This window comes from Rhinopithecus bieti, unplaced genomic scaffold (assembly GCF_001698545.2).
Source record: "Rhinopithecus bieti isolate Rb0 unplaced genomic scaffold, ASM169854v2 scaffold_29388, whole genome shotgun sequence".
Classification (NCBI taxonomy): domain Eukaryota; kingdom Metazoa; phylum Chordata; class Mammalia; order Primates; family Cercopithecidae; genus Rhinopithecus; species Rhinopithecus bieti.
Genome location: NW_016813389.1, coordinates 101668 through 111994, shown reverse-complemented (window position 1 = coordinate 111994; position 10327 = coordinate 101668). Strand labels below are relative to the sequence as shown.

The window sequence follows — 10327 nt, the reverse complement described above, 5'->3', positions numbered from 1 at the left end:
CAGTGTCATGGCCAAGACAAAAGAAAAAGAACTTTGGGCTGGGCACGGTGGCTCATGCCTGCAATCCCAGCATTTTGGGAGGCCAAGGCGGGCAGGTCATTTGAAGTCAGGAGTTTGAGACCAGCCTGGCCAACATGGTGAAACCCTGTCTCTACTAAAAATACAAAAATTGGCTGTGGTGGTGCACGCCTGTAGTCCCAGCTACTCGGGAGGCTGAGACGGGAGAATCACTTGAACCTGGGAGACGGAGGTTGCAGTGAGCCGAGATTGCGCTGCTGCACTCCAGCCTGGGTGACAGAGTGAGACTCTGTCTCAAAAAAAAAAAAAAAAAAAAAGAGAACTTTGTTAAATATTTTGGCTGAGGGGTTGGTCACTGAGTTTCCTTTCTATATTTGGCAAGAGATGAATCCTCTCGTGCTGGGGTGGAGTAGCCCCCAGGAAGGCCCTCCCAGGCACCAGCTTCACTAGTTTCCAGCCTCTCCCCACTTATTTTTCCATTTAATCCTGATAGGAATCATTATTCCTATTTTATAGGTGGGGAAACTGAGGCTGGAGAAGGTAAGAAGGAAGCTGATGGTTCTCTCACCACACCCCACCCCTGAACTTATTTTTGTGAGACAGGGTCTTGCTCTGTGGCCCAGGCTGGAGTACAGTGTTATGATCACAGGTTCACTGCAGTCTTCAACTCCTAGAGTCAAGCCATCCTCCCGCCTCAGCCTCCCAGTAGCTGGGACCACAGACGTTTGCTACCATACTCAGCTAATTTTTCTATTTTTTGTAGAGGCAGGGTCTCTTGCCTAGGGCGGTCTCAAACTGCTGTCCTCAATCGATCCTCCCAAAATGCTAGGATTACAGGCGTAAGCCACCATGCCCTGTGTCACCTCGGCAGCTTAAGCACGTGCAACAGGTTGCTCTGTAAGCTGCTCACATTTGGCGAGGCTGCGAGGCCACACCAGCAAAGCCAGGTGGCTGGGGATGCTGACCCAGCAGAGCATGGCTCTCCTCGCCCCAGGCCAGCCCCTCCTGCTGCTAAGCCCAGCAGGCCAAATTCGGTCCCGTCCCAGTCAAGTGCCTCGGTCTCCCCTGAGCCTGAATACATCACGTACATTTTGATGGAGTTAGAATCCGGAAAATCAAGAGTGTGGAAGATCAGGAGCAACTAATGTAAGCAGCAGGAGGATGAAGCTGGATTCCGTCTAGCAAGCAGGAGCGTGAGAGTGGTGCTGGGAGAAGGCACTGATAGGGATAGAGTAGAGCACAGAACATGGGGGCTCACCCTCAACCACTTCTAAACACTTTAAGCTTGAGCAGGCCCTGAACTCCTGGTCTGTAAAGTGGCTGAAGGAAGTGGCTGGAGCAAAACCCATATGGGCGAGTGTCCCCGCAGCTGCCTCAGTTTCCCCATCTGTAAAACGGGGCTGGGGACCCGTAGCTCTCATGGGACTGGTGACCCGCTCGCGGGTGCTCGCCCTGCATTCGAGACAGCACCTACAACTCCAGACTCACTCGGGGCGGGTGGAGGTGGGCTCCAAAGTCCCTTCCAAGCCGACATCCCGATTCCCCTTCCCGGGAAGGCACCCCCGGAAAAGCAAAGGTCGCTCCAGCAGCCTCCTCGGGTCACCCGCTTTCCCGAAGCCGTGGCCCTCGCCTTCCGCTCTCGTCTTCACCGGCATACTCAAGTCCCCGCTGGGGACTGACACTGTGGGCTCGGTCGCCGCAAGGACTGGGAGGAAGATGGAAGATGCGGGGCCAAAGCGGGGAGAGAAGAGTGGGACACAGCGGAGTAGCAGGGCCGGGACTCGGAGCTCCTCCCCTGCCCCGCTCCCGGTCCCCAGCCCAGCTCCCGGCCCCCTGTCCCGCTCTGCGAGACCCGCCCACGGCCCCGCCCCCTTCACGAGTCCCGCCCCTCTCCCTGGTCCCGGGCGGGGCCATCCCGGGGCTGTCCGCGGAGACGCCTATGCGGTGGAGGTTTCGGGCTTCAACTAGCGCGGGCGAACACCAGCAGCGGGACCAGGCAGCCTGACACCCCACTTTGCCATCCTGTCCTTGGAAACCTCGGGGTCTGCCGGCCGGCCGCTCCGCGTGGGCGAAATCAGAAACACGTGGTTTCCGAGGCCCCCTCGGGCTCAGGAAAATTTTATGGTTCGGGTCACAGTAGGAAGCGGACAATGAGGCGGGAGGGCAGACAGAACCGCAGCATCGCCGCGCAACTGGGGCCGGGTCGTTTCTGGGGTCTTCGGTAGCCGGAAGCCGCAGCCCCTGTCGTCTCGAAGGGCTCGATTTGTTTCGAATGGGCGCTTGCAGGACAAGTGGCCAAGCACGTATTACAGACGGCCACGGCGCCCCTTAGGCGGTCAAGCGGGGCGAGCAGGCGATCGCCCCTCGGCAGTCGGCCGTGTCACCACCCCCGGACCTTTGGAGGCGGAAGCATAGAGCGGTCTGCAAACGTTCCCGAGCGTGCCTCTGCGGCTCTGGCGGGTGTTTCGAACCTGGGCGCGGGGCACACGCCCCGTCCCGAGAGCGCTGAGGGTCCCCTTAGCGTCGCCGTCACCCCAGGCAACCCTCAGGGCGCCAGAGTCCTGGCCCTTTAAGCAGCGCAGGCGCCTCGGCGTCTTCGTTTCGCGCGCCCGCCCGCGGCGCCGGCAGAGCGAACATGGCCCCGGCTTCGCGGGTGGTGCGGGCGCTGTGGACTGGCGGGTGTGCCTTGGCCTGGAGGCTGGGCTGCCGCCCCCAGCCGCTGCTCCCCACGCAGAGCCGGGCTGGCTTCGCAGGGGCGGCGGGCAGCCAGGGCCCAGTGGCTGCCGCTCGTAAGGGGAGCCCGCGGCTCCTGGGGGCAGCGGCGCTGGCCCTGGGGGGAGCCCTGGGGCTGTACCACACGGCGCGGTGGCACCTGCGCGCCCAGGACCTCCACGCGGAGCGCTCAGCCGTGCAGGTAAGGCCTGGTCCGGCCGGGGATGGGGATGCTGATCAGCGCCGAACTCGGGACTCCTGGGAACCCGTGGGGTCAGGAATTGCCTCTGCCTGCTTGTGACCTTGGGTGAGTGACTTGGTCTGAAGTCTCCGAACCCTCAGTGTTCTCTTCTGTAAAATAGAGGCACTCCTGATGCCTACTACCTGGAATTGTTCGAGTTCTCATAAAATCGTTCTTCTACTGTGTTTTTTGGTTTGGTTTATTTATTTTGAGACAGGGTCTCTCAATATCGCCCCGGCTGGAGTGCAGTGGTGCGATTGCGGCTCGCTGCAGCCTCCGCCTCCCGGGTTCAAGGGATCCTCCTGCCTCAGCCTCCGGAGTAGCTGGGACTATAGGCTCACCCCACTGCGCCCTGCTAATTTTTTTTTTTTTTTTTTGTAGAGACAGGGTTTCACCATGTTGCCCAGGCTTGTCGGTCTCAAGCGATCCGCCCACCTTGGCCTCTGAAAGTGCTGGGATTACAGGTGGGAGCCACTGAGCCCCAGCTTCTACCATGTTTTAAGAAGACTTTTTTTTTTTTTTTTTTTTTTTTGAGAGGGAGTGCTCTGTTGCCCTCGCTGGAGTGCAGTGGCACTATCTCGGTTCACCGCAACCTCCGCCTCTTGGGTTCAAGCGATTCTCCTGCCTCAGCCTCCCCAGTAGCTGGGATTACAGGCGCCTGCCACCACGCCCGGCTAATTTTTGTATTTTTAGTAGAGACGGGGTCTCATCATGTTGGCCAAGCTGGTCTCCAACTCCTGATCTCAAAGGAGCCACCCACCTCGGGCTCCCAAAGTGCTCGGATTACGGTGTGAGCCACGGAGCCCAGCCTCTACCGTGTTTTAAGGAGACTTTTTTGACTAAGAAATGGGAGATCACAGGAAAGGGAAAGCCTTTTTCACTTTCTAAATGTTCGTCATCCTGTCTCCCCACTGCCCCCAAATCCTAAGGCTGTGTATTTATTTAGTAGTAGTAGTGGTGGTACTTTTATGGAACAGATGTCTTAGATTCCAGGCTGAAACAGGAAGAGGCAGGAAGGTCTCCCCCTACCAAGTGGTGGCCCAGCTGCCTTGCGACACTTTATACTTACCCCACACCTTCCAACTCTTCTCTGCTTGACCCCCCATCCCCTGCCCACAGATGCTTTTTTGCTGGACCAGAGGGAACAGAGGTAGGTGAAAGGGGCATGGAGTACCCTGTGTCTCCCTTCCCGTCCCCACGGTCCAGCTTCCCCTCTGAACACAGGGAGGTGGTCTATGATTGCGGCTTTCCGGCATGAAGGTGCAGCAGGCTCCCCTGGGGGCTTTCCTGGCCACAGCCCAGATACCACCCTCCCCCTCGGATATTTGAGATAGACTGAGGCTGGAGGATTGCATGAACCCAGGAGTTCAAGGCTGCAGTGGGCTGTGATCAAGCTACTGCACTCCAGCCTGGATGGCAGAGTGAGATCCTGTCTCCAGAGAAAAAAACAAGAAAGAGATTGGAGGTAGACCCCACTGGTAAACACCAGCCTGGGTGGTAGCCAGCTCTGGCCCCCAGAGGTCCCTGGGGTTAGAGGAGTGGGAGTGGGCAAAGCCAAGTTGAAACAGTTGTTCTGTGTCTGTGGGAGCAGGCTGTATACCCTGGGGCTGTCTGGTGTTCCCTTGGGACTGGAGTGAGAAAAGAGGGGTCTGTCCAGTATGGGACAGAGACTGGAAGATTCCTCCTACACAACCTCACAGCAAAGGGTGGGATTCCTGCCTGGGGACCGTGCTGGCCAGGGGTTTAAACCAGGGCTGCCGTCCAGTGCCTCCCTTCCCCCTACCATTCCCTCCCATCCCTAGTTCCTCGTCCCCATGTTCTAGCGTTATCTCAGAAGACTCCTGTGGAAAACATGCTTGCTTGGGAGCAGGGCCTGTACCTGGGGGTGCCAGGTCTAGAAGCCCCTTCCATCTGCTGCCCACAGCTCTCCCTGTCCAGCCGCCTGCAGCTGACCCTGTACCAGTACAAGACGTGTCCTTTCTGCAGCAAGGTCCGAGCCTTCCTCGACTTCCACGCCCTGCCTTACCAGGTGGTGGAGGTGAACCCCGTGCACAGGGCTGAGATCAAGTTCTCCTCCTACAGAAAGGTGCCCATCCTGGTGGCCCAGGAAGGAGAAAGCTCGGTGAGCCCCAGGGAACCCCATGCATCCTTCCTCCTATCCTGGATTGTCCTGGAGCACCCCCTCGCCTGGCCCGGCTCTGCAGCTTGGGAAGGAACTTGGGATCTTTGTGCCTCTAAGGACTATGGGGGAAGTAGCTGCATAGAGTAGAAGCTCAATAAATGTAGGCTCTTTCCTTCCCTACCAAAACAAACACCTCTTGGGTCTCAGAGAGGCAGAACACCACTGCTGAACAACGTAGATTCTGAAATGAGCGATCTGGGTTTGAGGTGTGATTCACCCACTCACTAGTTGTGTGACTTGGGGCAAGTCACTTGTCCTCTCTGGGCTTGCTTACTTCATAAGTCAACAAGGGGCCATATTCTGGCTTGCAGGGACAGCAGATATGAAATGCCTGACACAGTGCTTGGGGTCTAGTATGTAGCTTCCAGAACCCACCCTGCCCCTCTACCTGGGAGGCCAGATGGGTGAGTGGGCTGGGGCTTAGACCCCACGGCTTTCCCACACCTTCCTCCCCATTAGGATGGGTGCCCTGAAGGCAGGGTGGGGAGGACTCTGGGCACGTCCTCAGGAATGGATAAACAATGCCCAGAGGTGGTGGTGTTAAGGAGCCCCTGGGGACTCCCAGTGGCTGGATTGTAATCTCTGTTTAAACCACCGTTTTCCTTCCAGCAACAACTGAATGACTCCTCTGTCATCATCAGCGCCCTCAAGACCTACCTGGTGTCGGGGTAAGGAGCCCCTCGGAGACCAGGCGGCGGTTGCTTTTGGTGGCTTCTTCCTCCGGGGAGGCCTCGCCTGAGTTCCCTCGTGGGAGCAGGTAGAGCTGCTGCTTAGATTTCCAGAGTACGCAGTGGCTCACACCTGTAATCCCAGTGCTTTGGGAGGCCAACACAGGCAGATCACCTGTGGTCAGGAGTTCCAGACCAGCCTGGCCAACACGGCAAAACCCCGTCTCTACTAAAAATACAAAAATTAGCCAGGCATAGTGGCGAGTGCCTGTAGCCCCAGCTACTCAGGAGGCTGAGGCAGGAGAATCACTGGAACCCGGGAGGCAGAGGTTGCAGTGAGCCAGGATCGTGCCACTGCACTCCAGCCTGGGTGACAGAGCAAGACTCCGTCTCAAAAAAAAGAAAGATTTTCAGAGCAGCCCGTGGCCGTCTTCCTCCAAGCCCTCCACTTTGTCCTCTCCACAGCGCTCTCTCGGGGAAGTAGCCCTGGCCTCTCCTCCAAATCCCTCTTACTGCAGGAGTGCGGAGAGCCTTTGTTTATTGGTCCTGGCTCCACTCTTGAGGCTAGGGCAGCCGGGTGGGTCGGCCACAGGGGACAGGAGGGGGAAGGAGTTGGGATGAGACTGTGGCTCTCTCCGAAGGCAGCCCCTGGAAGAGATCATCACCTACTACCCAGCCATGAAAGCTGTGAACGACCAGGGCAAGGAGGTGACCGAGTTCGGCAATAAGTACTGGCTCATGCTAAACGAGAAGGAGGCCCAGCAAGTGTATGGCGGGAAGGAGGCCAGGACGTGAGTGGGGCTGGGGCTGGCGGGGGAAGGTGGTGACCTCAGGGGTCTTCTGTAGAGTAGGACCAAGCTGAGCAAGATGGCGTGAGCAGGGAGCAGCGTGGGAGACCAGCGGGGCCGGGGCCGGGCCATGCTGGATTTCAGTAGAGACCTTTCTGTGGCCGCACGTGCTGGCTCACTCCTGTAATCCCAGCATGTTGGGAGGCCGAGACAGGCAGATCACCTGAGGTCAGGAGTCCAAGACCAGCCTGGCCAACATGGCAAAACCCCATCTCTACTAAAAATACAAAAATTAGCCAGGTGTGGAGGTGCACACCTGTAATCCCAGCTACTAGGGAGGCTGAGGCAGGAGAATCACTTGAACCCAGGAGGCGGAGGATGCAGTGAGCTGAGATCGTGCCATTGCACTCCAGCCTTGGTGACAGAGCGACTTTGTCTCAAAAAAAAAAAAAAGACCTTCCTGCTCAGGCTTCAGCTTCCCACCCGTGCAGTGGGTATGTTCTAGAGAATGCAGCCTGCTCCCAACACAGCCCAGGTCCTGGCTTAGGAAGTCCCTCCCATGCCCGCAGGGAGGAGATGAAGTGGCGGCAGTGGGCAGACGACTGGCTGGTGCACCTGATCTCCCCCAACGTGTACCGCACACCCACCGAGGCTCTGGCGTCCTTTGACTACATTGTCCGCGAGGGCAAGTTCGGAGCCGTGGAGGGTGCCGTGGCCAAGTACATGGGTGCAGCGGCCATGTACCTCATCAGCAAGCGACTCAAGAGCAGGCAAGTGTGTGTGCACATCTGGGGCCTGCTGTCCCTGAGCCTCTGGTGCCATGAGCAGTGGTGATCCCATCACACCCCTCAGGAGACCAGCGGGAGGCTGAGGCCTGGGCAGGTGGGAGAGCATTATGGATTACGGGTCCCTTGGCCAAGCTGGGACTTGGACCCAGAGCTCCTGCTCACCTCCCCGGGGGCAGCAGGGCCGGCCTTGAAGCCGGAAGCCTGGGGCCTGACTGGCACCTTCTCTGTGGCTTTCTCCCTGGCCCGGTCTCTTGCCCTTGCCATAGCCTCCCCGTCTGGGACAGATGTTCCCTGAGGCGTCTGCAGAAGTGATGCTGTCACCTGGGGTGTTGCCCTGGCTTCCATGCCTCCTCCGCTCTCCCCAGAGGAGACCCCTCTTTCCTGCTGGGCTGGGAGTGGGGGCTCTCCTGAGGGGCTTTTCCCTTCCCCGCCCAGGCACCGCCTCCAGGACAACGTGCGCGAGGACCTCTACGAGGCTGCCGACAAGTGGGTGGCTGCTGTGGGCAAGGACCGGCCCTTCATGGGGGGCCAGAAACCGAATCTCGCCGATTTGGTGAGTGTGGTGGTGGCAGGTGGTGCCTGGACCAAGGGTTCTGTCCTCAGAGTGGGGGAGGTTTGTAAGGGAAAGCCCGGGCAGTGCCTGCATCTTGCCAGAGGAACCTGCCTCTCTCTGCCATCACGGACAGAAACTCGCCTCGAAATGGCTCCAGGAGAGAAACCGATGACCAGGAACCGCCTTGGTTCACATAAGTGACAAGTTCAGGGAAAGGGTTGGCTTCAGGCCCTGCTGGATCCAGAGGCCCGGGTGGTGGTAACAGGGCCTGGGCTCTACCTGTCACCGTCAACACGGCCCTCCCTGGAGTGGGCTTCAGCCCCAGGTGGGCTGGGTCCGGTGCTCCAGGCTTCTCCCAGCAAAACCCAGTGAGATGGCATCTCACTCACTGGCCTGGCTTCGCTGCCCTTTTCCTTTTTTTTTTTTTTTTTTTTTTTTTTAAGACCAAGTCTCATGCTGTCACCCAGGATGGAGTGCAGTGGTGCAGTGGTGCAATCTCAGGTCACTGCAACCTCCACCTCCCAGGTTCAAGCAATTCTCCTGCCTCAGCTTCCCGAGTAGCTGGGATTACAGGCCTGTGCCACCATGCCTGGCTAAGTTTTGCATTTTTAGTAGAGACAGGGTTTCAATATGTTGGCCAGGAACTCCGACCTCAGGTGATCCACCCACTTCGGCCTCCCAAAGTGCTGGGACTACAGGCATGAGCCACCGTGCCCGGCCCACTGCTCTTTTTTTTTTTTTTTTTTTTTTTTTTTTGAGACGGAGTCTCGCTCTGTCGCCCAGGCTGGAGTACAGTGGCCGGATCTCAGCTCACTGCAAGCTCTGCCTCCTGGGTTCACGCCATTCTCCTGCCTCAGCTTCCCGAGTAGCTGGGACTACAGGTGCCGCCACCTCACCTGGCTAGTTTTTTGTATTTTTTTAGTAGAGACGGGGTTTCACCATGTTAGCCAGGGTGGTCTCAATCTCCTGACCTCGTGATCCACCCGCCTCGGCCTCCCAAAGTGCTGGGATTACAGGCTTGAGCCACCGCGCCTGGCCGCTCATTTTTAAAACTGTCCAGCCCCTGGGTGACCTCGGTCTTGAAACTGGGTGGTGGGGTCTCTTCTCCCCAGTCTCAGGACCTGAGAAGGGGGGAGAGCATTTATCCCGAGGAAACTTGCTGGTGGGGATCTGTGGCTCAGAAAAGGGGGTACAGGTGTGAAGCAGGCGAGACCTGCAGCCACCCCACACGCTTTGTTCAAACCCTCACCTGTGCTGTTGGCCCTTGAGTAGGTCACGAGCTCCAAGCGGGCAGGGGATGGGACCCGGGCACACAGCTGGCAGGGAGTGAAGGAGGTCTGGATTCCTGTCAAACCAGCTGCGGTGACACCTTTCTCTTTCATGCCCCAGGCAGTGTATGGCGTGCTGCGTGTGATGGAGGGGTTGGATGCCTTCGATGACCTGATGCAGCACACGCATATCCAGCCCTGGTACCTGCGGGTGGAGAGGGCCATCACTGAGGCCTCCCCAGCGCACTGAATGTCCCCGCCCAGAACGGGAAAGGCAGCGGAAGACGCCAGCTGGCAGGGCCTGGGGCCACTGGGCCAGTGCCTGGCGATGCTGGTGGGGGCAGCACCATTCTGCCCCTTGTCCACCCACCCCCACCAGCCCTCTTCTAACACAGGGCACCTGCTGGGGCCCAGGGATGCTAGGGACGAGTTCCAGCCCTGCCCCTGCCCTGGGGCGGCCCCTCCGTGTCCCTGCCTCCCTGCTCTGCCACCCCTCTCTCAGAGCCTCAGTGGCTGTCCCGTGGCTACATCCTGTGGGTGGGGGGCCATCGACAAGACAGCAGGACGGTTCGTTTTCAGGGGGAATCCCATCCCTGGGTTCCCCTAGTTCCCACTCTTCCCAAGCCTCCCGGGATGGGGACATGTTTGCAATAAAGGAAAGGTTTGTGGCGCCTGTCGCGGCAGGCATCTCATGGAGCTCTGTGTGACTGAGTGCTGCGTGGGGCTGGCGGTCAAGGGAGGCATCAGGCTTGGGCTATGCCAGCCCTGGTGGTAACTAACCACCGGCCTGGTGCTTCCCAGGTGGCAGGCATGGTATGGTTCCGCAGACTTTGTGTGCCATGGTCCCCAGGATACCACTCAGGGCACACAGCCGGGCCATAGAGCCCAGCAGCCAGCGTGCAGGTCGGGGCCTGCCTACCCTCAGTGGGACTCTGCAGTGGGGTCCCTCATCAAGCCTCAGTTTCTTCGTCTGTCCCTGCCTTACGGGGGAGTTCAGTGATAGGAGCAGGTCCAGTGCACAGAGCAGGGGCACCTGGTCCAGGGCACCAGGCTGTTCAGACCCCTGCTCTACAGACAGGACCAAGCCCTCTCAGGTGGCTGCCCTGGGC

At 58.7% G+C, this 10327-nt stretch overlaps 1 protein-coding gene across 1 annotated transcript; it reads left to right on the top strand.

The window, feature by feature from the left end:
- The first annotated feature begins 1908 nt into the window (after positions 1-1908).
- Positions 1909-9914, top strand: PTGES2 (prostaglandin E synthase 2). The gene is made up of 7 exons (XM_017848237.1): positions 1909-2932; positions 4896-5093; positions 5763-5821; positions 6463-6612; positions 7179-7379; positions 7833-7950; positions 9340-9914. Exons 1-7 carry the CDS (start codon positions 2654-2656, stop codon positions 9466-9468), a joined length of 1134 nt encoding a protein of 377 aa, XP_017703726.1. The 5' UTR covers positions 1909-2653; the 3' UTR covers positions 9469-9914.
- Positions 9915-10327: the final 413 nt, after the last annotated feature.

Bases quoted from the DNA above. Each gene is read 5' to 3' on its own strand.
- PTGES2 (XM_017848237.1), top strand. From the start codon at position 2,654: ATGGCCCCGGCTTCGCGGGTGGTGCGGGCGCTGTGGACTGGCGGGTGT. The intron at 5,822-6,462 runs GTAAGGAGCCCC...CTCTCTCCGAAG, and splicing joins AAGACCTACCTGGTGTCGGG to GCAGCCCCTGGAAGAGATCA. The intron at 6,613-7,178 runs GTGAGTGGGGCT...CCATGCCCGCAG, and splicing joins GGCGGGAAGGAGGCCAGGAC to GGAGGAGATGAAGTGGCGGC.